Below are 25,725 nucleotides of genomic sequence, written 5' to 3' on the forward strand. Positions count from 1 at the left end.
AGTGTGTCGTGTCACCCCCATCGGAAGGGCAGCCTCTCTGCTCAGCGCCATCTGGAGCTCTGCTCTCCGTGGGTGGATGGCTGTGCAGGCCAAGGCTGGTGGGCGGGGCAGGCCCTGGATGTTATGTTTCGTGCAAATCGGGGACATGGACAAGTACCTGAGGAACAATCTTTAGAAAGCTGTAGTGTATCCAGGAGGAGGAGAATCCCAGCAGTGTGGAAGCACCCACAGGAGAAAGGTCCGGCCTCGGGTGCACGTCACAGGTGTTACGTACTTTGACAGCCTCTCTCACCTTGGTTTTCTCGTTTTAAAAGTGAAGATAAATTAAACTGATCTCAGCATAGTTGTGGCTGTAGAAACGTCTAGCTCAGTGCTGGAGGCCCTCTCCTTCCTCCTGCGCCTTGCACGTCGTGGACAGGTGGGAGGGAGGACAACCCACCACCAGGTCAGTGCTCCAGCTCCCCTGTTCATCCTGTCCTCAGTACTGGTCTACTGATGCTTCACCCGAGCCTGCCAACAACTCTCCTGTGACCCTCACCCCTTCTAGGGGTGAGTCCCCAGCACCCCATTGAGTGCAGAGTACAAGTGGGGACTAAACGCCCCTAGTGGTCCTGTGAAGCAAAGTTCCAGCCAGATGCTTATGTAGTGGGTAGAACATAGTTGAATATAAAAGTTTTCAGTGACTGAAGAAAACTGGAGTGGTCTCAGCCAGTTCCACGGCTGCTGACCCATGGCCAACTGGCTTTCAGCCTCAGGTCGTTTAGTCAGACAGTGACGTTGGAACTGTAAGCAGGGACTAAGAGTGTGCATTGCAGGGTCACTGTCCTGAGGCTGAGACCAGGGACCTGGCTCTCTGGGCCATGCAGCCAGAGTCATGAGCATGCCCTGCAGGAGGCACTAGTCTGGGCCACCTCTCCAAGCTGGGCACCTGTCTGTCTCACAGAACACACTTAAATATCTGCTGGTGGATCATGGTCAGTGACAGGTACAAAGAAGACTGGGTCATCAGAGTCGGGCTTAGTTCAGGAAAGACCTAGGCTAGCAGCTCCAGTTGAGTACAGGAGCACTAGGCTTCTGGAGTGGAAGATCCAAGGTTTGATGATCCTCTCGCAGGAGGCCCCAGAAACTGGAAGAAATGGAAAGTAATTATCTGAATCCTAGAATCCAGCACCTTGCTTCCTTAATTTGCAGTTGTAGTGAGTGGTGATATATGGTCATGTGCCAGCCTTTTGGAGAGCTTTCCGCGCTGCTCCCCTGCCATCACAGCCTGACCCAGGAAGTGTTGCTCAGTCTTACAGGAGAGGAGACGATGCTCAGCGCGGTCCTGACCTGGGCTTCTTGGCTTTAGCTCGTGCATCTTGAGACTGAACACAGATTTCTTGACTGAAAGTTTCATGCCGTACTCATGGTAGTGGATTTCTGCTCACATTTCGGGTCAGAGAGAGAGCGAAGTCATCCCATTTACTTCATATTCAATTTTTAAATAGGAAATAAATCTTTATTTCCCTTCAGATGCAAAAGTTCTCTGAAGCTGGCTCTCTGAGGCTGGACTGGATTCATAGCTATACCCTCCAGGACGGAGCGTGAGGTCAGTGCTGGAGATTCTGGACACTGGGGCAGTGCATGGCGTCCACACCATGGTAATCAGAGCTGTTGCCGAGAATGCAGCTGCGTCATCCCTCCTGGGGCTCAGCTGTCTGTGAACCTCACATTCTCTTGGTTTGTTTCATGAATGGTGTTATTTGTGTGATGAAGACGAAGATGTCAGACATAGGAGGATCAAGTATCTGTTACTATCAAAGACAGAAAATGAAGACTTAGAAAGGAAGTTCGAAGCCTGGGTTCTCAGTGAGCAGATGAAGCAGCTTAACTGTCCCATTACTGTGATTTGTGTGTCTCCTGCTGTTCATGTCATCCCAGCTGTAAGAGCCCAGCCAAAGCCACATCCATATACTTGGATGGATTGAGATTATCAAAAGGAAAATTCTGAGCTCCCTAGCTCTGTTAAGTCACAGTGTACACAGAATGCACACCCTCTGGGCAGCATTTCCAGTGGGACAAACAGAAATGCACGACACAGCTTTGGATTCCTGGAGATGCTTAGTGAGACCTGGAGAGCAAGGCCTGTCCCAAGGGTCTGGGGCTGCCTGAGTTTCCTGAGTCCCACAGTCCACTTATCCCACAACCACTGGGAACTCAAGACAAACCAGAGCACAGAGACACAGGCCTGGAGAGCTTTCCAGGAGGAAGGTCACACAGCTTTTGTAAACGTACATTTGGATTACTTTGTCAGTGTAGAACAATCATGTTGGGATTTTGACTACAGTTGTTTTAAACCTTACATCCTAACTTAGGAAGGATTTGGCATCTTTGTGAGCTTTAATTTTTGTGTGCTAGAAACCACTGTCTTTCCATTCAAATACTCTGTATTTTGGTCTTTCTTAGCATTGGGAATCAGGGCTGTCTTGCATCCGAATGGTACTTTCCAGTTTAGGAAGAACTCTGACCTTTTCAAAGGATCTCTGGCTTGGGTCAGTACTGTCCAAAGCTCTTGTCCCCACCAGCCACTTCCTGGCTGTGTAACCTGCATGAGTCACTCTAGGCCTTGGCCTCCCCTGCTTGATGACAGTCCTGTTCATGTATCCTGTGCATTCTTGAGGCAAAATCAGGTGTGACAGAACATTTCCTGTGAATGTTCCAGGGGACCTGGGAGCCACGGGACAGTGGAAGAAGGCAGCTCCTCTGGTCAAATACCTTTGGGAACTGCAGCTCATGGATTAAATGAGTTTCTTTACTGTAAAATTTCTTAGACCTAAGTAGTTCAGTGTATATAATAGTTCATAATATTTGCTGTTTCCCACTTTTGGAGATCATGGTCTTTCTTATCTGCTTAGCAACACCCATCACAGAGTTCTGTGGGGCCCCCTGGGGAGTTCTGATAGGTGAGACTGTGGCAGAATTCCAAGAGACAGGAGAGACCAATGGATTTAGGATGATTTATTTCAGGTCTAGGGTATACACCAGCTCAACGGACTCCTGTCCAAGGAAGAGCATTGAACAAAGAAAAATCTCAGCTTTTATACATTCGGTCAAAGTGGGGTGGTTTTTTCTAGTGATGTAGCAAGTGAGTTTACCTGAATAGGACAAGGGCAGACAGTGTCATAACTTAGCCTTGTAAGAAGACAGTGTCTTTTGAATCATCTAAGACAGGGTGTCATAAACTTTGTTTACAGGACACAGTTGTCAATTTCACCTGTACCTGCTGAGAATATATACTTTTTCATTTACAGGACCATGACTGTCTACCTTATCAGTGCCAGGGGGTGATCCACCTTGAAGGAAGGCAGATTCCTGAGTAACCAGAATGTAATACGACCCTCTTAGCAAGAATCTTGTCTTTTACCTTATAGCAGAGCAGGGTCAGTAGTTCCAAGAAAAGGGCTGTGAGTGGGGAGCTGCTAAACTGCTTTTCTTTAAGTCCTGCCTCAGGACCAGTGTGGGCTTTGGAAATGGATCTAAGTGTGGATTTGGGGGCTGTTAGCTATTCCATGAACTTGTCTTCTCCAAACCTCCCTTTTCTATGTAAATCAAGGATGATTGTGCTACCGGTCCAGACTCTCAGGATTGCAATGAACTGTTGCTGAGCACACAACCCTCTCCCTTTCCTAGAGAGAGGATGGTATTTCCCTGCTTCATTGGTGCCAGACTTAACCTTGAGTGGGCTGTGCCCATGGAACTGTGAGGGGAAGTGCTGTGTATAATTTCCAGGAAGAAACTGGAGAGACAGGCAGGGTTCCCCAGATTTTGTCCCCAACTCTACGTGCCTGAGTGGAGAGTCATCTTCAGTCAACCTGGGACCCCCAGGGATTACAGAAGCAGAGGTGGACTATTAACTGGGGATGAGCGAGTGACCTGAATGGGAAATAAATACTGAAATGGGGGCTTTAACTCATTGAGAATATCTAGATATTTGTTACCTCAGCATGATTTGGTTTAATAGGATTAATGGAAAAATAAATCAAATAATCAGTGGAAAAGATTGAGCAGTTGGCAGAGTTTACATTCAACAAATTCTTTTAAGCTTTATCTGGGGGTTAAAGATTTCTGCACTCTTGAGTACTCTTTGCATTTTATCACAATCTATGCCAGAAATCCTCAAAGGGGACTAAATGCATTGACATGGGAATCCAATTTATTTCCAGGCAAATGAACATCTATTTGCATAGATCTTCACGTATTGCCAAGGTTATGGTCTGCAGCAACAGATGAAAGGAGGGATGCCTGCTTTTGAGCATTCACAATATTTCCTTTCATTTTTTATTGTTATGGCTCATTAATAACGTTCTTTGGGCAAATGCTTTGGCTCAATATATATATGTGAATAGGGTTCTCCGTGATGTTGGGAGATCTCTTGTGTGGCTCAGAGGTCTGAGTGAATCAGAGCTCCAGCCCCATGGGTGAGTTCTGGCTGCTTCAGGAAAATCTGAGGGCCCTCTAGCCCCGGCATGGCCTTCTTCCCAGTCTCCTGCCCTGGAGCCATGGTGGTGGGAGATGAATCGCATCTCTCTTTAAATGCAATGATCCCTAGAAGGCTGTGGGAGGGCTCTGGGGAGATACACTGTGGGCATGGGATGAATTTAATCAGACTGGTTTCTGTGCTAGTGTTTGCGTCAGTTCACTGGGAAAAAGTTTAGATGAGATGAAAGGGGTGAAAAACAGGGAGAGAAAAGAAAAGTGTTTTTTGTTGTTGTTGTTGTTGTTGTTGTTGTTGTTTTGCTTTTTTTTAAATGCAGAGCATGCAGGGGTGCAAGCAGAGTGCCGCAGTGGGGATAAGGCAATCAGAGGATGCTGGCATGGAGCTCCTTGAGAGATATGCTTGCTTAAGGTCCTCTGCAACCACCTCCTCTTGCCACGAGAAGAACTCTGTCCTCAGAGAGTGTGAGAGGGAGAGGGGTCCCAGGAAGTCTGCCATATTTACCTGTAGCCATGGATGAAAGGTCTGGAAAGGTGGTCTTTGAGCTGCAGAATGTCACTCCTCCCTGCTCTACCATTCCAGGCTTGGGAAGGACCACACAGGGGACTGGAGAGCCGAAGTCCTTCCCTCCTGCCTGCACCCTCCCCTCCATAAGCTGTGCCTGCAAGGAACTGGCTCTGTCCCAGCCTCGCCTCTGTGCTCTGCAGAGACCTGGGTGCAGCACCCAATGTGCTCAGGGCCACACAGCCTAAAACCCCAGGCCTGGGTGGTGCTGAGAGGCCACATCTCTATGCCACCGAATTTTTACTGTTTTTAACTTATGCTTTTGAGAGGAGAATCAAAGAATCCTGCTTCTGAGCCAGGATGACAATATGGGCCAATATTTTGGGTAATTTTTGGAATTAATGTTTTAAAAGTGCTATTACTACTTTTTACAAGATTAAGCAGGTGCATGGCAATGTGAAGATTCATCTGGAAAATATGAGATTCTTTTCTTTGGGACTAGGGAGAGAATTAATCTTTCTTGGTTCCTCAGAAGCATGCAATCCAGGCTGAATCAGTATATTTATAAAAATCTGTTCTGTTCAGTTCCTTTGTCCTCTAAATAATAGCAGGAGGACAAGTGGGCAGAGCCAGCTTCTATGCTTCCAAACAACAGGAGTGTCTGGCTCTCTGTAGTTCTTCTTTAGGGTCTTGACTTCAGTACTGTCAAATTCTCAACTGCACTTAGTATTCAACTTGAAATAAAAGAAACTCCATGCCACAGTAGCTGAAACAGTTTCAATTTTCTCACATGATAAGAAATCTGCAGGTAGTTTGCTGCTAACATCAATCCATTGGCATGACTTTGGTTTTTCTCTTGAGGCCATAGAATGGTGGCTCTACACATCATGTCTGAGTTCACAGCAGAAATAAGGGGGAAGGTAAAAAGGCCAGCTGTGTCTTTCTGCTTTATCAGAAAAAGAAACTTTTATCAGAAATCTCAGAGGCTTACAGTTAAGTTTATGAAGCTGTGTTATCTTTAATTGCAAAGAAAGTTAGGACTAATTTTCTAATTACCCAGCCATGTCATGGGTCACAGAGCCTGTTCCTGATTGATTGCTTTCTCCTCCAGGCTCATCTAGCACCTTCCTGCACCATTGCTGTCAATGTAGCACAGGCATTAATGATGGCATCCTCACCCCATGGTGCTGGATGTAATACCAAGAGGGTCAGGGTGAAGAGGACCCTGGGGAGGGGCCCTCAGAGCTGTACCCTGTGTGCTATCTCTCCGCCCACCCAGCACTGGCCAGTGCACCGGAGGGTACATACATTCTGCAGGACAAAGTTGCATCAGGTACAGCCATTTGGATGTGGACACCTGGGGATTGGGGTTGTGACTACCTTCACAGCCATTTCCTAGGACAAGGCAGAGAACATGGGCAGAATCATGTCATGCAAGCATCGCAAGAAAAGTAAGCTGGGTGAGAGTGGAGGGTGCTGAGCGCAGTGTGGCTATTTCTGACAGGTAGGGTCAGAGAAGGCCCTGGAGGTGACATGAGCAGCAGCCCTATGATGTGAGGCCATATGGGGCTATGCTGTTGTTTTTGGTGTTACCGTCTGCAATTCTGTGCTCATGACTTCTAAGTCTCTGTCTCCTTCCAGATCCACCTAAGGTGTGAGTTATATTTCCACGATGCTGCCACTTAGAGATGATGGCTTTCAAAGGAATATATTTCTTTGTTCATAATAAAACTATGATATAATTCTCTCTACAAATTTCTTTATTAATATATACTTTATATGGAAGGAAATTAGCCTTTCTGATGCACATTACTATAGTTTTTAATATATGTAAGTATCACTACAATCAATCATAGAACAGTTCCATCATCCAAGATGAATGCCCTGTGCTATTTTGTGGCCAGCCTGTCTTCACATCCCAGCCCATAGGAGCCACTGATGTGACTTCTGTTGTCAGAATTTTACTGTTTTAAGAATATCATATGGTTAAGGAAAAAATGGCAGAGTGATGAGTTCCACTGGCACAGGTTCTCCAAGACAAAGTTCCCAGAGTCTAGAAATCAACAGCCCATAGAGGAAACAACATGAGTGGAGGCTACAGGGGAACCACAAGGGAACTCACTGTTTTATTCCCTATCCCTTTTAAATTCCTCCCCACCCACACACAAGGTAAAATTCCTCTACTAAATAGAAACTCATTAATTACAAGTTCCTGGTTTATGTTGGATTTTGTTATATAACAGTAGAGCTTGCTCATATGGTTAAGGTACCAAACTAATAGTTACCAGTTTATTAGTTCCTAAGGTATGTTTGATGTTATTGTTACTGCTAATTGTACTACATTAGCCAGGGTATCACACCTGTTGTAATCAGTTGTTCTCCCTTGTACAACAACACTGTAATTTTCTGGAGTCACAACTATCACCATAGTCCAGTACCAGGGACTGGGTACTTAGCTAAATAGATAGCAGCATCTCATTCTTAATAGATTAAGAAGGTAAGATCATGGGAGAGACACAAAGACCAAGAACCATCTATGCCTAGAAAACATCTCTGAGTAACAGACATTTCCTAGAGAAGCCTTGATAATAGTGATAAAGCTACACACTGTATACAAGGAACAGTTTCGAAAATAAGACAAATTTAAAAAATAGAAAATGACAAGATATAGAAGTAGGATAAAACCCCAGACCTCCAGACCTCTCAGGATAAGTCCAGGGGACAACAAGATGGAGGAAATCAAAAGCCACACACCTGAACTTTCTGAAGTGATAGCAGTAGAAGTAAAAGAATAGAAGGATAATGGTACAGAGAAAATATTTCAGGTAAAAACATAAATGACAATCAAAATAAAGGATATGCTCAATTAATCTAAATTAGACACAGATTAAAAAAAATAGAGGAGCTTAGGAAAATTATGGAAACCATGAATGCCCAACATAGGAAAGAAATGGAATCCAGTAAACAGATTAAAACAGATATCCAGGAGATTAAAAACTCCATTGAAAGTTTACACAATCTTTTGAATCAAGGTGAAATAGAATATCAGATCTAGAAGACAGGATTGCAGTTACTGATCATGAAAAAAAAAGATTTCTTAAAAATAGCAAGGAACCATGAAAAAGCATTCCAACAATTGCAAGATAATTCAAAGAAAAACAATATAAGTTTGATTAGAGTTAATGAAATAACTGGAGATAGTGAAAACACCATAAAAAACCTGTTCACAAAAGTAATGGCAGAAGACTTCCCAAACATGAAAAAAGAATTTTACATACAAATAATTGAGGCATATAGAACCCCAAATATCCATGACCAAAATAAATCTAAGCCAAGGAATATAATAATCAAGATTCCAGAAATTCAGCACAAGAATAAAATATTAAAAGCTATTAGACAAAAGAAACAAATCACATATAAAGGAAAACCAATCAGAATCACAGCAGACTTCTCAATACACACTCTGAAGTCAAAAAGAGCTTGGAGTGAAGTAATTCAAGCCCTACAAGAAAACACCCTCCAACCTAGATCGAGGTACCCTGCAATACTATATTTCACAAGGGAGAAATAAGATACTTCCATGACAGAAAAACTGAAGAAATTTATGACCAAAAAATCAGCTTTACAAAGTGTTCTGAAGGGTATTTTAGAAAGAGATAATGAAAACCACAATTCCAAGAAGAGCAATAGAAAGAAGCCACCAAACAGGACAAGCCAACAGAGGCAAAAGAAGGGGAACCAACAGCAGGAAAATATTATGACAGGGCCAAGTCAATATATATCAGTTATAACCATCAATGTAAATGGTTTCAATTAACCAATTCAAGAAACAGATCAGCAGAATGGATCAAGAAACAATAACTAACAATATGCTGCATACATGAAACACATATAATTAAAAAATAAGTTCATAGACTGAATGTGAAAGGATGTAAAACAATATTCCATGTGACAGGAACCCAAAAAGAAACAGGGGTAGCTATTCTATTTGCAGACAATGTGAACTTCCAGTCAAGACTGAAAAAAAAAGAGACAAAGAAAGTCACTACATACTTGTTAAGGGAAAGCTCCAAGAAGAAAGATAACAATTATAAATATTTATACATCAATTATTGGTGTACCCAGCTATATAAAAAAATATTAATGGGCATGAAAAAATCTAATAAACACTAACACAGTTGTAATGGGGCACCTTAACACAGCACTCTCACAAATAGATTAACTAGACAAAAAAAATCAACATAAATATTGGAACTGAACCAAACTTGTGAGTAAAATAACCTGATAGATGTCTACAGACTATTCCACCTCCAAACACCAGAATACACATTCTTCTCACCTGCATATAGGGCTTTCTCCAAAACAGAACACATATCAGCCCATAGACCTTGCTTGGGTGAATGCAAAGGAATTGAAATTATCCCACACTTCTTATCTGGCTATAGTGCAGTGACATTTGAAATCAATGACAAAAAAATCACAAAAACTCAATAAATACATGGAAAATAATTAACACCCTCCTGAACAACCAAGGAGTCACAGATAAAATTAAAGAAGAAGTTAAATAGTATTTACAATGAAATGATAATGTCAATGCAACATACTGAACTTATGGAATGCAATGAAAACAGTCCTGAGGGAAATTTATAGCAGTGAACTCTTACATCAAGAAAACACAATAAGCTCAAATAAACAACCTAATGTTGAATCTCAAGTTCTAGTAAAGAAAGAACAAGTCAAATTCAAAACTGCTATGAGGGTAGAAATTACAAGGATCAGAGCAGAAGTTAATGCAATTGAGAATAAGAAAACATTATAAAGAATCAATGAATCATAAAATTGATGCCCTTAGCCAATCTTATTAAAAAAGGAAAGAAAAGACTCAAATTCATGCACTTAGGAATGAAAAGGGTGAAATCACAATAGAGCCTCTGAAAATGCAGGAGATTATCAATACCTACTTCAAGAAACTGTACTCTAATAAAATGGAAAACATAGAAGAAATCGACACAATCCTAGAAAAATATGGATTACCAAAGCTGAATCAAGAATATACTTAAATTCTAAATAACCCAATATCAGTCAGTGACATTGAAAAATGTAATTAAAAACTTATCAACAAAGAAAAGCACAGGCCCTGATGGTATCACTCCTTAATTCTACAAGAAATGTAGAGACGATCTAATTCCTGTTCTCTTCAAACTCTTTAATAAAACAGGAAGGGAAACAATACCCTCAAAATAATTCCTGGAAGCAAGTATTATCCTGATACCAAAACCTGAGAAGGACCCAACCAAAAAAGAAAACCACAGGCCAATCTACCTAATGAATATAGATGCAAAAATCCTCATTAAGATACTGGCAAAAAGAATTCAACAAATCATCAAGAAGATTATACACCATGATCAAGTAGAATTTACCAGGGAAGCAGGGATGGTTCAATAAGCTCAAATCAATAAATGTAATACACTATATCAACAGAGCCAAGGAAAAAATCATATCATCTCAATAGATTCAGAAAAAGCATTTGATAAAGCCCAACATCCATTCATGATTAAAAAAAAAAAGCCCTACAGAAAATTGGACTAGATGCTCTTCATGCCAATCTGATTAAAACCTATCTATGACAAACCAACAGCCAACATCACACTCAATGGTCAAAAATTGAAAGCGTTTATTCTAAATTCAAGAATAAGACAAGAATGCTCACCGTCACCACTCTTATTCAATATAGCACTGAAAATATTAGCCACAGCAATTAGACAAGACGACAAATGAAGGAATAAAGACAAGGAACAAGTTAAATTATCATCACTGGACATTGATAGATGTGAAGGAAAACAATGCTGAGATTCCACCTCTCCCCAGAAAGAATGGCTGCTATGATGAAATCAACCAATAACAAATGCTGATGGGGCCGTGGGGAAAAGGAACCCTTCTCCACTGTTGGTGGGAGTGCAGACTGGTGCAAACACTGTGGAAATCAATATGGAGATACCTCAAAGAACTAGGATTGGAAGTCCCATTTGACTTATCTATTTTTCTACTGGGTATCTTACCAAAAGACTAAAAGGAATCATACACAGTTATATATGTACACCCATGTTTGTAGCAGCACAGTTTGTAATAGCTAAAACTCGGAAACAGCCCAATTGCCCATCAGCTGGAGACTGGATAAAGAAAGTGTGTGTGTGTGTGTGTGTGTGTGTGTGTGTGTGTGTGTGTGTGTCAGATGGAGTACTACTCATCCATAAACAATGAAAAATTAGAGACATTTATAATGAAATAGATGCACATTGAGGTGATACTCAAGTAAAGTAGGAAATGTGTAAATAGCAAATAGTTTCTCTGGTGTGAGAAACTGAAAGTGTAAATAAGGATCCAAATGTATAATAGATCATATGAAATAGGAAGAAAAGTTGCAAAGGGGAAGGGGAAGTGGGAAGGATAGGGGAAAGGAAAGAAGGAAATGGAAATTTAACATGAGAAAAGGAAAAAAATGGAAACAAAGTCTTTGTAAATAGAGAGGGGTGGAGGGGTTGAAGGGAGGGCAGGGATTGGGGAAAAATTAAGATCAAGATATATTATGTAAAGGTGCAACTCTCCAATAATGAATGTCATATATCGTATACCTAAAATATACCAATAAAATTAATTCTTAAAAATTATTATTTGAGGATGACATGATTTTCTACATGGAAGACCCCCCAAAATTCCATCCAAAGACTTCCAGATTTAATAACCAAATCCATTTGCACAGCTGGATACAAAATGAACACTCAAAGTCAATACCATTCCTGTACACAAACAAAAAAGTTACTGAGAAAGAAATCAGAGCACCAACATCTTTCACAATAGAATAAAAAAATGAAATACTTAGGAATCAATCTAATAAAGGAAGTAAAGGATCTTTGCATTGAAAACCACAGTACTATGAAAAAAGAAATTGAAGAGGATGTCAGAAAAAAGAAAGACATCCCTTGCTTTTGGGTAGGAAGAATCAACAGTGAAAATGGCCATACTCCCAATATTATTATACAGATTTAATATAATTCCAGTCAAAATACCATTAGCATATCTTGCAGAATTAGAGAAAACAATTCTAATATTCATTTGGAACTAGAAGAGGCTGAGAATAGCAAAGTTAATTCTGGGCAACAAAGGAAAGGTGGGGGCATCACAATCATTGACTTGAAATTATACTGCAGAGCTATTGTGTTAAAAACAGAATGGTACTGGCAAAAAACCCAGACCTGAGGGTCAATGGAACAGACTTGAAGATGCAAGGATAACTATAAACATACTCAGTCACCTTGTCATTGACAAAGGGGCCAAATATGTCCGCTGGAAGAAAGACAGCCTCTTTAATAAATGGTGCTGGAAAAAGTGGCTTTCCACATTCTGAAGACTAAAACTAGACCTGTGTCTCTCACCATGCACTAACTTAAAATTAAAATGGATAACAGATCTAAGTATTGAAACAGAAACACTAAATTTTCTGGAAGAGAAAATAGGTAAAACTCTTGAGGACATAGGAGTAGACAAAAACTTTATGAATAAAACTCTAATCACATGGGAAATACTACAAAGAATCAACAAGTGGGATCTTATCCTATTAAAAAGCGTTTGCATAGCAAAGGAAATCACCAGAAGAGTGAAGAAACAACCTACAGAGTTGGAAAAATTTGTAGAGTTGTTCCTCAGAGGACTAATATCTGGAACATACAAGGAATTGAAAAAATCAAAACCTCCAAATTTAAAGATCCAATCCTAAAAGGGGCACCTGAAAAGCATAGGCATTTCTCAGATGAAGAAGTACAGTACAAATGGCAAATAAATATATGAAAAAATGTTCATCACTGGTCAAGCAAGTGATGCCAATTAAAACAATGCTGAGATTCCATCTCAGTCCAGAAAGAATGGTTATTGCAATGAAATCAATTAACAACAAATACTGGCAGGGCTGTGAGGAAATAAGGAAGCTTTTTCCACTGTGGATGGGAGTGTAGCCTGGCACAACCACGGTGGAAATCAGCATGGAATTTCCTCAGAAAACTACGATAAGAGGTCCCATTTGATCCAGCTATTCTGGTGTCTTCCCCCAAAATAAAAAGCATTATACCACAGTGATGTATGCACACCCATGTTTATAGCAGCACAGTTTGTAATAGTTAATTTGGCAACAGCCCATATGCCCATCAACCATTGAATGGATAAAGATGTGGGTTTTTTATACATTGGAGTACTACTCAGCCATAAAGAAGAAAAATGAGACTTTATAGCTAAAAAGATGCACCTTGAGACCATAATCTTAAATGAAATATATCGGATACTATGTAAATATTGCATTGTTTCACTGGTGTGAGAAACTGAAAGTGTAAATAAGGACCAAAATGTACAATAGATATTGTGAACTAGGAAGGATTTTTTTCAAAAGGAAAGGGTACTAGGGAAGGGGAGGGGGAAAGAAAGGAAGTAAGGGAAAAGAAAAAAATGAGAAAACAAAGAATAAATGGAAACAAAGCTTTTGTGAATAAGGAGAAGAGAGGTTGAAGGAAAGAGACAGGAATGGGAGAAAAGGAGCAATCAAGATACATCAGGTACGGGTACACATTCCCTATGATGAATGCGATATATATAAATTATACCAATAAAATTCATGATAAAAAGAATATATGAATGAAGTCATTCTAGTAAGTAGTTTGTTCAGGCTGGCTCCTTTAATGCATTTGGAATTCACTCATGTTCTGTGTACCTGGAAGCTTATTGCTTTTTCTTTGCTGAGCAATGTTCCACCATATGAGTGTGCTGCAGTTTGTTTATCCACTTCCCACCCCATAGATGTCTGGGATTTTTTTCCCGGTTTTTAGTTATTTCAAACGAAGTCGTCACAAATATTTACAAAATAAGGCTTTTATCCAAACATGTTTTATTTTCCTTGGGCAAAGCTGGAGATAGTGTACTAAATATATGTGTGACTTTATGACAAGGTGTCGAGAACTTTCCATAACATCTTCACCATTAGCAGGTGATGATGGTCGTGGTCACTCCACGTCCTGCCGGTCTCTGGTATTGTTGGTGCATTGCAGTGTGAGCTGTCCTGCTAAACGCGGCGTGTGAGCGTATTTCCCACCTTCCTGAGGTCTAGAGATGTCGGGGTCTCTTCCCGTGCTTATTTGCTCTCTGCAAAATGTCCATGCTCACAGGTCTGTCCAATTCTTGTTCTAACTGAGCTTTAAATATTTTCTCTATGTTCAGATACAAATCCTCTTTTAGATACATGCCTTCTAAATATTTTCCCATAATTCTTTTAATAGCATCTTTCAAAGACGAGTAATCCTTAATTTTAATGAAGTCCAGTTAGCTTATAAAAACTTGCCCTTCTGGATGTAAGAAATCTTTGCCTAATCCAGGCTGCGTGGAGTTTCTCCTGTGGTTTTCTAATAATGCACAGTAGGCTTTATTCTTAGGTTTCCAATCCATTCGGAACCAGCTTGCAGGGCTACAATTCAGGTTGGCTTCAGTTTTTACAGTTCTTACTGCCCATTGCTCCCACATCAGTTTTTTGTTTTCTCCACTGAATTAACTTTTACCTTTGTCGAAAATCTATCAGTACGGTGGGCCTCTTTCTAGGCTCTCTTTTCTTCATTCATTTGGATTCTCCCTTTAATATCACACTGTAGCTTTATATGAGATCTGATAACTGTATAGTACAGCTGCTCTAACTTTATTCTTTTGCACAATTGCTGTGGCTTTTCAGTTTCCCTTTCCTTTCCATGTAACTTTAGAATCAGCTTGTCAATATTAATCTTTGGCTAATTTTCTTCCTCTTGCTTCCTGCACCTCCTGTGATCCACAGGCAGACACTGGCCCTGTGATGGGTCCTGATGAACCTCCCAGACGGCAGTTTTGAACCCTTGTCATTTTCTTGCTAGTAAAAGTTCAAAGATTTCTTTCTTCAAGGAGGAGCATTCTTCATACTTAGTCTGATTGTTCACCTATCTATTAACCTCTCTAACACATCCCCCTAAACTCTCGCCTGTCTACTTGTCTTCTTTGTAGGTCCATTTGGCTTTTGGTTGAGAAATCCTTTTCTTTTATCCTTTCCAACCTCCCCCTGCCCCAACTGTTCTTCACTTCTCGAAAGGACTGTCTGCTTCTCCTATACTAATATCCTTAGGAGCTACTGATGTGTCCACTTCCCCGGTAGACCGAGCACCAGTGGTGGTGGATTTATTTCATCCCTGTCCATGCCCACTGTCTCTGAAGCAATTCTGGGTTGAGCCAATGTGTTATTCTCAAGGGGAGGCAGAGAATGTAGCTTAAAAGATTGTGTTCTAATGACTGTGCTTTGACTTACCTTTAAATATGTTTATTTCAAAACTCATATTGCATCAAAGTGAGAAGTACTTTTGTTTATCCACAGGTATTAGGAATTTAAAGAGCTGAGATCATTTTAATAACATTCATTTAGTTACTGCATCAGTTACTGGCCCTTTAGGTTGATAATTCATCCTCCTGGCTCCCTAGTACTTTGTATAAGGTTCAAGCCAGAGACAGCAGCAGTGGCCCCATGGCCAGCCCACTGGAGGGGGTGGCCTGAGCAGGGGGTAGGACTCCCCTGTGACCACCTGGCTCAGAGCTATAGGGACAGGCTGACCCTGCCCATAAGTGGCCTGTGCTGTGCCCTCAGCAGCTCAAAGTGGCTGTGATTTACACCAGGCAGCAGGACGCAGGTCTGGAGAGAAGAGTTGGAGGGTGAACACCGTGCCCAGCAGCTCAACACTGGCCTGGGCTCAGCATGGTGGCAAGGCCTGCACTCTGGACCCTGACAGCACAGGAAGTGGAAGGGAGAGGGCTGGGCCTGTGCACTTCCACTCTGAACGGTGGTCTCCACTCCCACCCAAGGCTGGCAGTGGTGTCAGGCACACCCCAAATCAAGACTCTTCGAAAATTCATACTGAATGTCTGGTGAATAAGAGTTGAGGCATCATTCACCCAAATCCATTTACATACACTTGCTGAAACCTTAAAAATGAACTCGTTACACAGATGTTTCTCTAGACGTGTTTTCATTCAGAAAGAATTTCTGGATCATTGCCCTTACTCACCTGGTACTGCACTGGGGGTAGGGGCTCCCAGCACAGCCCCTCATTTGTGTGTGCACACATGCACAGAGATGCCAGGGGCTGGGGAGCACAAGGACAGAGCTGCTGCTGGATACCAAATCCTCAGAAGCCTCACAGGGGCTAGCAGGGTGTTAGAAGGGGAGGTGTGGACAGCCCCATCCAGGAGGAGGACAGCTTCATTCCCTGGGCGATGGCACAGGTGGGAGAAGAACAGGAGAGGTAGTGGGTCAGATGCAAGACCAGTGGGCAGGAAGGAGAGTGGAAGCATCTTCATCCTGCACAGGGTGAAGGTCAAGCAAAGCTCGGGAGCAGGGAGTGCATTGCCTGCCCCGGCACAGGTCCCAGACATCAGGAGCTCATTCTTGCAAATGGACTCACACTGAAGTCGAGTGTCATTCAGGCTAAGACCAATAAGAAGAAGTTGGTCACCTTCCCTGGAAAATATCACTGGTTCTAGAGGATGCACATATGAGTTGACTTGTTTCCAGCGGCTGTGACAGAGAAATAAACCTTGGGTGTGTCAAACCACTGCTGTTCAAAGCTTAGTATTTTACTAGTGTAGAACCTCATCTTTACTTTTGTTTCTATTCTGATTATTTATTTTTCTTTATGATTTAGGATGTTCACACCTTCATCATTTTTAACTTATGGCAGTCATTATTTTCATACTTAGTTTAAGAAAAAGAATGCTGTTGGGGCTGGGGATTTAGCTCAGTGGTTCTGCTGCCTGCCTTGCAAGCTCAAGGCCCGAGTTCGAGCCCCAGGACCAAAAAAACAAAACAAAACAAAAACAAACAAAAAAAAAGCACCAGCCAGATTGGACTGGCACCCAAAGAAAAAGAATGCTATTGAGGTCCCTGCCCTTAGAGCTGATAATAAAGTGAAGTCACCTAGTTGATTGTTAGGGTGCTGAGAAGAGTTAGGAGACCCTTTCTGTATAGGCAGACATCAATAGCGTGGAAATGGGAAACGATACTGATCATTTCTTCTAGCTTAAAATAGTTTTGGGTGATTGTGCTACCTGCAGGTCTGAGAAGCATTTGGTCCACAATGGAACCCATTCCTCTCTGGATCAGATATAATTTCCCATTTCTGCAAAATCCTTCCATACAGTGGGCTGTTCAGCCTGCCCAGAAAAAAGTCTGATGTAGTAACAGGAAGTTAGGGTAAGAAATGAGCCTTCTCTAAGTAGGTGTATCGTATTGTGCAACTTTGGTGTTCTAATTGGAAACAGCTCAGCTGACCACTGTTGTCTGAGGACAAAAAGCATGGAGAGAGCTGTCCCCATCTGCTCTGGCCTGTGTGGTTTCCTCAGCCCCTCCGGAAGCAGCTTCCACACAGAGTGGGGCTCCTCCTGTCCCCATGAGTGGACCTGAGAAAAGGGTGAGAAGGCTGCCTGCCAGGAACGTGATAGCTAGTGATGTGGAAAGCCACTCGGGGCCACTTGCTGTTCTTACAGTCTTTACAGAAAGGACAATAAAGTATTAGCTTCCTCGGATGGAGAAACCAAGGCATGGGGGGAAGTGAACCCCCGAAGTCATGCTTTGGTGGGGCCTTCTCCAGCAAGCAGATGGATCCACCCAGAGGCTGGCTCCAGGACCCATGGTCTTATCCACAGAGCTTTCTAAGATGGTGGAGAAAATTCTAGAATCTGATTTTGTCCGGAGATGACTAAGTTACTTTCTGCAAATCACAGAGGCCAAGAGGCTCAGATAGAAGCTAAATGTGGCCGCAAAAACAACAGAGTTACATTTCTTACCCACTTAGGTGAATAGCTTGAAACACTCCTACCCACTATACAAACAGGAAATTATCTGAAGATGACAGGCTGACATTTGAGGCAATAATGGATGTCTACCTCTCACTGCCTTCATAAAACCCTCTCCGGCCAAAGCAGCTGTCCTCAGAGCCAATCCTGCAGACACAGACAAATAAGCTGGCTCTGAGCTTCCAAACATACCCTGGAGGTGATCATAAGTGGCTGGAAAGGAGTGGCTTTTTCCATTGCAAGGTGATGGGTCTTTTGAACATTTAGAACAGAGGCTGGAAAAGTCAGTTTAGGGAGCATGGTATAGTAATCTCCCCATGCCAGAGAAAGGTGGTGGAGGGAGGCGGGAGAGGGAGATGATTCAGTAGTGAAGGCTGTGAGGGGAACTTGGGCACTGATGAAAAGGCTCTGGGTTGCTTCTCTCCCTCCAAGGAGGGAGAGGAAGAAAGAGCACCTGTTAAATTGACAGAGCACAATATTATAACGCGAAGGTCCACTTTAGGTGTAGGGCCTATGGGATGGAAACCTCATGAGTAAGTAGGAGTTGTGGTTGAGATGCCATGCAAGGAGAAAGACCAGCCCTATGGGTTGGGTCTAAATGCCCCCAAAGCCTCATGCAGTCATGGGGGTGCATTTCAGAGTAGCTGAATCTAGAGTATGTGATGCTAGGATTAAGGGTGTGTGATTAATAAATCAATCCATTGATTGGTTTGGCACCGCTCTAATCCCAGTAGCCTACCTAGAATATAAAAGGGACAGAAAGAAACTGCTGAGTCCCTCGCTTGCTTTGCTGCCTTCTGCCTGCCATGAACTCTTTCTCTTCTGTGATGCCTGTCGAACACGCCACCCTGCTTTGGAGCCAGCTAAGGATGGACTGAAACTTCTATAGACTGTGAGCTAAATAACCCTTTCCCCCTTTAATTTGGGGTGTCAGGTATTTTGTCTCTGCAACAGGAGAAGGAAACTAAGACAATCAGAGACAGTGCCACTTTGCTTCCTGCAGCCCAGCACTGGTTGGTGAACTGTAAAACCCTAAGGCTAAGGAAGTTTAACCAGGAGGAAGGAGCATGCTGTACTTGAAGGAGCTGTGACAAAAGGCCATAGAGAACAGTGTGGGGCTGATCTGGGCAAGGTGGGAATCTAGATAGGGCACAGAACAAGGACAGTTGCCGATGAAGACCAGACAAGACTCCCGTTACAGCTGCTGCCAGCTGGCCAGATGCCATGCTGGACAGAATCCCCCCTGCTGCTGCTCTTACAACCCAGACTCAAAGCCTCTGTGGGATCGGGCCCTGCCCTCCTCAGCTACCTGCCATCCATAAGCCAGAGGGTGTGGAAACCCTTCCTGGCCCCCAAACCCTGCAATAACTAGGTTTACTCCAAATTAACCAAGTCTGTGTCCCTTACCGTCCTCTGCATTCGTAGTACAAAGGGAAATTTAGTTGAGGAACTTTTCCTTTGTCACTCTCTAACACAAATAGCTTGGAAACTGCACACCACCCTCGGGGAGCCAATCAGCAGCATCTGTGCTGTTCTGAGCTGTCAGCTTGAAGTCAGACTCACCTCATGCAAGGCAGAACTTAGCCAGGGGCTAGGCTGGGGAAGTGGAGGACGAGGTCTGCAGAGCAGAGGTGAGCAGGAAGGAATGGGGCCCAGCAAACCAGTGGGAATTCGCCTAGGAACTGTAGCATTCAACCAGAGAAAACAAACTTATTGAGTGGAACCAGTCAGAGGAGGGTAAGAAGTGCTCGATGTAAATGCAAAATGATCACTACCAACAGCAGTTAGCAGGTCAGGGACCTAGGCACCTAGATTCCAAGAAGGTTTCCACTGATTATTGGGGTAACAGGGAGGCAGGGGACCGGCCAGCCTCAGAGGTGGGATGGAAGGAGGTGGGCAATGGCAAAGGGAGGGGCAGGGCAGCCACGGAAGGGGACAGGCTGGTCCATGTGGGCAGGAGGCCTCTACTGCTCTGGAGTGGAAATAAACATAATTACTGCACTGAAGCTTCTTAGGCTGAGCTCCTGCTGTAGCACAGCATGAAAAGGCTGGGGCACGGTGAGCTGAAATTCTGTTGTACTAACAGAGGAAGAGTGTTCAGCGGGACAGGGTGACAGAGGGAGCAGGCCGACTGCACCAGGGTCAGTGCCTTGAGGGACCGTGAGAGACCGCGGTCCGCGGTCAGCAATGGTCACCGTCCCGTGCGTGTTTCTCTCCCCACCCAGGAGGAATGGGGCCAGCTCTCGTTTGCGGTTTTATAATTTAAGTAAGTCAGACAAATCCTCCTCCTGGCTTTTAATTCGGTTTCGCATCATTACGACACACTGTTAACGAAGGAGTCTGGTGGAGTTTCGTCTTCGTCTTTCTGCAGCCTCTGTGCCCTCCCATAAGTGGGCTCCACCCTTCCTGACGGCTTCAGGAGATTCCTGGAGCCAGGTGACTCCTTAGTGCCGGCCTCGGACTGGGGAATGAATGGGGTGGGGTCTTGAAAGTAGAAGAAACTGGATACGAGGAGGGAGATGAGGCCTGCTGGGAGCCGGAGCCGCAGCCACATGGGAGGTGGTAGGATGAGCTCCCTCCTGAGCTTTCTGCCAGGGGAGCCGTGTGAGAAGAGGCTGGACTCAGTGATGGAGGTGGGAGAAGGAAAAGGCTCCCTGCTCATGAGGGAGGGGCTAGAAAGACACTGACAGGTCGCTGTGGGGTGGGAGAGGAGCTGGAAGGCCAGGCAGAACCCAGGCGGAGACCTCTGAGCAGCACGCCTGTGGCTGGGTGTGGCTGTGATCAGTTGGTGGCCTGTATCCCTGGGGCTGGATCTGGCCCTGGAGCAGCCTGCAGGGACACAGTGCCTTCCATACTCCACCTGCTGGGGTCTGTCGCTTACGCCGTGCTGGCTTTGAGAGAGGTGGGGACAAGCAGAGTACATTGTGGAGAGGACTCGAGAGTGCCATTGGCAGAGCCCAGGCAGGGCCATGAGACCCACTTCACTCATGCAGGAAGCAAACCATGCCTTGCTAATGCATGTGTGCAGATGCCGAGGAGGCAGCGGGCTTTGTTTATGCAGCAGCTGTTAACCGAGTGTCCCTAGCACTGTGCTGGGCCTAGGGATGCACGAAAACCACATATTTCACTGGAGCAGTGCAAGGCCTGCAAGGCACCGACCACCACCTTGTTGAAGCAGCAGTTTCAGACAGAGTTGAAACATGGGAGAAACAGAGCCCAGGACAGCACAGAGGCTGAGAGGGAGGAGGGGTCCAGAAGGGCTCGGTGGAGGGTGCAAGCCACACTGAGCCTTAAAGAATGGGCAGAATCTGAGTAAATGCAGATGAGGGGGCGAGAATTAAATGAGAAACTTACAGAGATCACAGGTCAGAGCTATCGGCACCAAGACAGCCCCCAAATGGGAGGCAGGGCTCTGCTGCTTCTCTTATTTCTGCTGTTGTAGCTGCTGTCACCGTTTCCATTTTGTGCTGTTTTGACTGTTTTTCACAGAGCTCACAGGAATTAAAGGAACACTTTTGGGAGGCTGCCAGGGTGCCCAGTTTGGCACTGCTCCTCAGAGGGTGTTGGAGGAAAGGGATCACTGTGACCAAGGGTTTGTCTCAGACCTGCTTCTGCACTGGTGCGTTAGGAAGACCACAGAATGAAATTCCACCAAGAAATTCAAGTGAGGCAGTCTGCGAGGCTGAGGCATGAGGACTGAAAGGCCAGGTCTAGCCTGAGCAACTCTTACTGAGCCCTTGCCTCAAAATCAAAGCTTGAAATTGCAGAAGGACTGGGACATAGCTCAACGTGAAGGCCCTGTGTTCAATCCCTGGTCCCCGCACCCAAGCGCAGTCCCCAGCGCTGGCTTCCCATGGAATGCATCTTCTGGGAAGTGAGGCAGAACTCCCGAAGCTCCCAAGGAGGTGTGGCTCCTCTCAGCTTCCCTCTCCATCCAGCCGCAGACACAGGGACAGAGGACACCAGAGGACACGATTCTCCCCAGTGCTGGGGAGCAGAACCCTCGTGGGGAACCAAGAGTTGTTGTGCTATTTTTGGCTGGGGGCAGCACTCTCATTGCTGATTACCACCCCTCACACAGGGGTGTGTCCCTCTGTCCTTCCTTTTGTTTGCTGTCGTGCTCTGTAAATAACAAGGCTACAGAGGTAGGGTCACCAAGAGGAGAGGAGGGGCAGGGAGGGCTGTGGCACGCCTTCGATGCTCAGGGGGCCGGTGCAGCCCACAGCAAGCCAAAGCAAACTCCAGTCTTATTTGCCCAGATGCAGGCAGTGGGAGACCCTCCCCAGGGACTCCTTCCCTCTACTTGGCCAGGGTACCTGCCAAGCACCCTGCAGCCCAGGGCTCCCGACAGCTTCCTGCTGAAAGTTTCATCCTGTGCTTTTGCAGACAAGCCCAGCTCCCGCCCAGATGCGGCTAGCAGGGACCGCCTTCTTCTGTACAAACCAAATCCTTTCAAGACACCCAGAGGATTACCAGTGACAGCAAAGCAACGGCTAGAATTTTTCTGGACGTGTTTTCCTTGTGATCTAAAAGGACGGGTTGAGGCTGTGCCTGCTGTGAGAGCAGGACACCAGGTTTCCAGATACCTGACTTGTTCCTGCCCACAAACGGGGAACAGTGCCAGCCTAAGGAGGGGCTCCCCGTGTGGCCCTGGACACTGCAGGTGGAACTCATTGGACTCCGTTCCTTCCTTTGTCCAGGCAGCAACTCGTTGCAAAGTGTAGCATTGTCTACTACCTCCAAAGAACTGATTTCTCCCGGATTCCACTGAGCAGGATCCACAGACACAGGGACCTCCCTGCGTCAGGCACTGCCCCAGGGAATCACTGCTACCAGGGTGCTTTCCACACCTCTGCAGCTCCTAGCAGAAAACTCCATCTCTGATGTGTGCAAACGTCTACCAGACACAGCTGCTTTTAGTGAACTTATTATTTCCCCCAGAAACAGACATTTCGATCACCACTGTAGTATTAACTACAATGACTTTTACCAAATGAAAAGTAGAAAAAAAAAAAACAAAACGTAAATGTTACTACTCACAAGTTTTCAGCAGCAGCAGCAAAGAAAAAAATAACAAAACCACATCTGTACACATCAGAAACTATGTCTGTCTTCTGTAGGAGAGAGGAAACTATAGCCCCTCGAGGTGCACTCTCCTGCCCGGTGTGGGCGGGGTACTTACCTTATAGGCCGAGTAGAAGGAGCCCCAGGACCCCCCGAGCTCCACCCCAGTGAAGGTCACTGTGTCTTCACATGCCTCAGGGGAAGCATCAGTGGTCGGGGCACTGGAGGGGCTGGCCTGGGCGAGGTGAGCCGGCATGGCTCGGGTGAGCCCTGCACCTGCGGAGCTGGGCACCGGCTGCAGCTCCTTCCCTAGCCAGGCTTCAGGCTGAACTGGCTGACAGCAGCTCCGAGCCAGCCGGAGCCCACCTCTGAAGAGCTCTGCTGATGACAGGGGGACCCACGTGCTGCTGTCTCCTCACAGTCCTAATTGATCCTGTAGCTGGCACAGCTCCGTCACCCACGGTTCCTCCCAGGGCCTGAGAGCAGGTGGGAGCGCCCCACAGCTGGCTCCGGGGCTCCCTGCACTGGCCTCCTTGCCAGCACCCAGCTGACCCAGCAGACCCTACTCCAGCTCCAGCCTCAGCAGCACAGGAAGCTGCATTCCGCAGTGCGGCCAGTACTCAAGTCGCGTTTGCGCTTCCACAGTCCCCGTGATGATGCCTGTGTTTCCGCCGGGGGTGCTTTCTGACCTGCAGTCCTCACCCAGCCTTGTATCAGTAGCACACGTATTGTTTCAGAAGACACAGGCAGGCGGCACATCTGTGTCTCTCACCCATGGTTCTAGCCAGTTTCTCAGGGGAAGTTCTCAGAAAAGCGGCTGGCAGGGGCCAAGCTCCCGCTTGAGACCACAGAGGTGCAGAGGGAGCACCTGCCCTGGAAGTGAGGAGCAGCGGAGCCCAGGGAAGGAAGGGCTCCTCCTCGCCCGACAGAGGGGTGGGCAGGGTGGCGGCCGCGGCCCCTGCTTCACAGGCAGCCTCTCAAAGTGCAGTGAAAGGGCTCCTTTAATTCCCACAGCACCTGTAAGCAGCTGGGGAAAGTACCTTCGTGTTCTCTCTTGAATCTGGAAGAGGAAATGACCTGGCCAACGTCCCAGGGTGGGTGGTGGGTGAGCTGACAACCGGCTCTTCTGAAGTCCCTCATCAGTGGAGGTTTCTGGAACATGGACTGATGTGCTTCACGTCCCAGACACAATCCGGATGTGAAGTTCAAGGAAACAAGGGAGCAGCCAAGTGTAAAACAACAGAAAGGAGCTGCACAGCTCGGGACTTTCACGTGACAGCACCTGAACGACCAGTCAGGGCTCATAGCGCCTGGAGTTCGGGGTCAGTGACGCTCTAAAAGACTTGGAGACCCCCCCCCTGGGTCCCTAGGACACTTTAGAGTGATGCATCCAGGGCCAAGAAGGTTATGGATGGAGAGACATTAATCCACAGTGAGCGGGCAGCTGACAGGAGGGCACTCTCCAGACAAGTGGGTGAGCTGAGCTTTCCGGAAAGAGTCAAAACAAAAAAATAACCACTAAGCAAAATTATTCCCTCTGGCAAGGATTCCACTTGGAAATACTGGTAAACAAACAAGGCAAGGTGCCCAATCACAGTAACAGTTAAGGAAAAGCCATTTCAAACAGTAAAGATTTTGCCTACTCTCGTAGTGGAAACAAGGCAGGCCTCCCCGTGTGGACATGATGCAGGGGAAGGGGCCACCCAGCGTCACTTCTGACACAAGACAACCAGAGCGTCCCACGCATGTGTAACCCACACCTCCAACACACCCTCCACCTCTGCATGCCGGTCACCTTCCAGATCCATCTCGGCCACGCACATGTGTGCAGTTTGGGTGAATCCACTGTGCTGCATTTTCAAAACACACGCACTTTTCTGCAGGTAAGTTTTACTTCAAAGAATATTTGTAAAACAGTTTGTGAGAAGCATTTGGGAGAGAACAGAAGCTGGTTAGGGTTAGGGTTTATATCTAGCAGTCTGCTCAAACTTCACATTTACAGGTGGGGCTTTGGGGAGGCGACTGGATCCCAGGTGTGCTGCTGGATTCGTCCTGACAGGTGCACAGCTGGATGGGGTGCTGGGAGGTGAGGCCTAGTGGGAAGAGCTGTGGCCTGGAAGGGCCTGTCTCCCTCCTTCCCTTATCTCTCCTTGCTTCTCGCTGTCCTGCATGTTCTGTTTCTCTTCTGCGAGGCCCCTCTGCCTTGGAGCCGCCAACCATGGACTGAAACCTCTCCATGCTGTGAGCCAAATAAACCTCTTCCGCTGTAGGTTGTAGTATCAGGTGTTGTGTCTCAGCGACAAAAAAGTAACCAGGACAGTAAGTCATCAAATGGTGGGTGGGAGACAATGGCAGATGTCATGGAGAGTTGATGAGGGAGAGGGCTTCCTGCTTGTATCCTTTTCACTATACTGATTGTCCAGGTAGATCAATGCTTGACCTGTGGCTTCCCGGCAATAATGCACACACACACACACACACACACACACACACACGGAGATATGTAAAAAGATGCCTTTGCAACACTGTGTAGCAACCTAAACTACCTTCATGCCTGCCAACTGAGTGGATAAATGTACCATGTAGCCACACAGTGAAATATTATACAGCATTGAAGATGATGAGACTGTAGTGAAAAATCACTATAGCTGCAACTCACAAGCATAGTATTAAACAAAATAATAAACATTGTTTTAGTTATATAAAGTATAACTATGTGTGTGCAATATAACAGTTAAAGAACAATCACAGACAAGGTGACAAATTTCACAGTATAATGGCTAATT

At 45.2% G+C, this 25,725-nt stretch overlaps 2 protein-coding genes across 4 annotated transcripts in view; one reads left to right on the forward strand and one right to left on the reverse strand.

Moving 5' to 3' along the window:
• The window catches only part of Npsr1 (neuropeptide S receptor 1), a 126,178-nt gene extending 102,234 nt beyond the window's left edge, over positions 1-23,944 (reverse strand). Inside the window, 1 exon segment of the mRNA XM_010612883.1 lies at positions 23,058-23,944. Coding sequence (XP_010611185.1) covers positions 23,058-23,195 — 138 coding nt within the window. The 5' untranslated portion in view covers positions 23,196-23,944.
• The window catches only part of LOC104854393, a 58,684-nt gene that overhangs the window by 4,187 nt on the left and 28,772 nt on the right, over positions 1-25,725 (forward strand). Inside the window, exon 3 of one of the 3 annotated variants that reach the window (XM_019205823.1) lies at positions 21,365-21,839. The exons of 1 other annotated variant lie outside the window; for it this stretch is intronic. In XM_019205823.1, coding sequence (XP_019061368.1) covers positions 21,365-21,519 — 155 coding nt within the window. In that variant the 3' untranslated portion in view covers positions 21,520-21,839. Of the gene's footprint in view, positions 1-1,512; positions 1,841-21,364; positions 21,840-25,725 lie in introns of those variants that run through there. One more of the 3 variants, XM_033761027.1, reaches the window with a different exon arrangement.

The sequence above is a fragment of the Fukomys damarensis genome, unplaced genomic scaffold, assembly GCF_012274545.1.
Source record: "Fukomys damarensis isolate Sample0158 unplaced genomic scaffold, DMR_v1.0_HiC HiC_scaffold_7, whole genome shotgun sequence".
NCBI classification, from domain to species: Eukaryota; Metazoa; Chordata; class Mammalia; order Rodentia; family Bathyergidae; genus Fukomys; species Fukomys damarensis.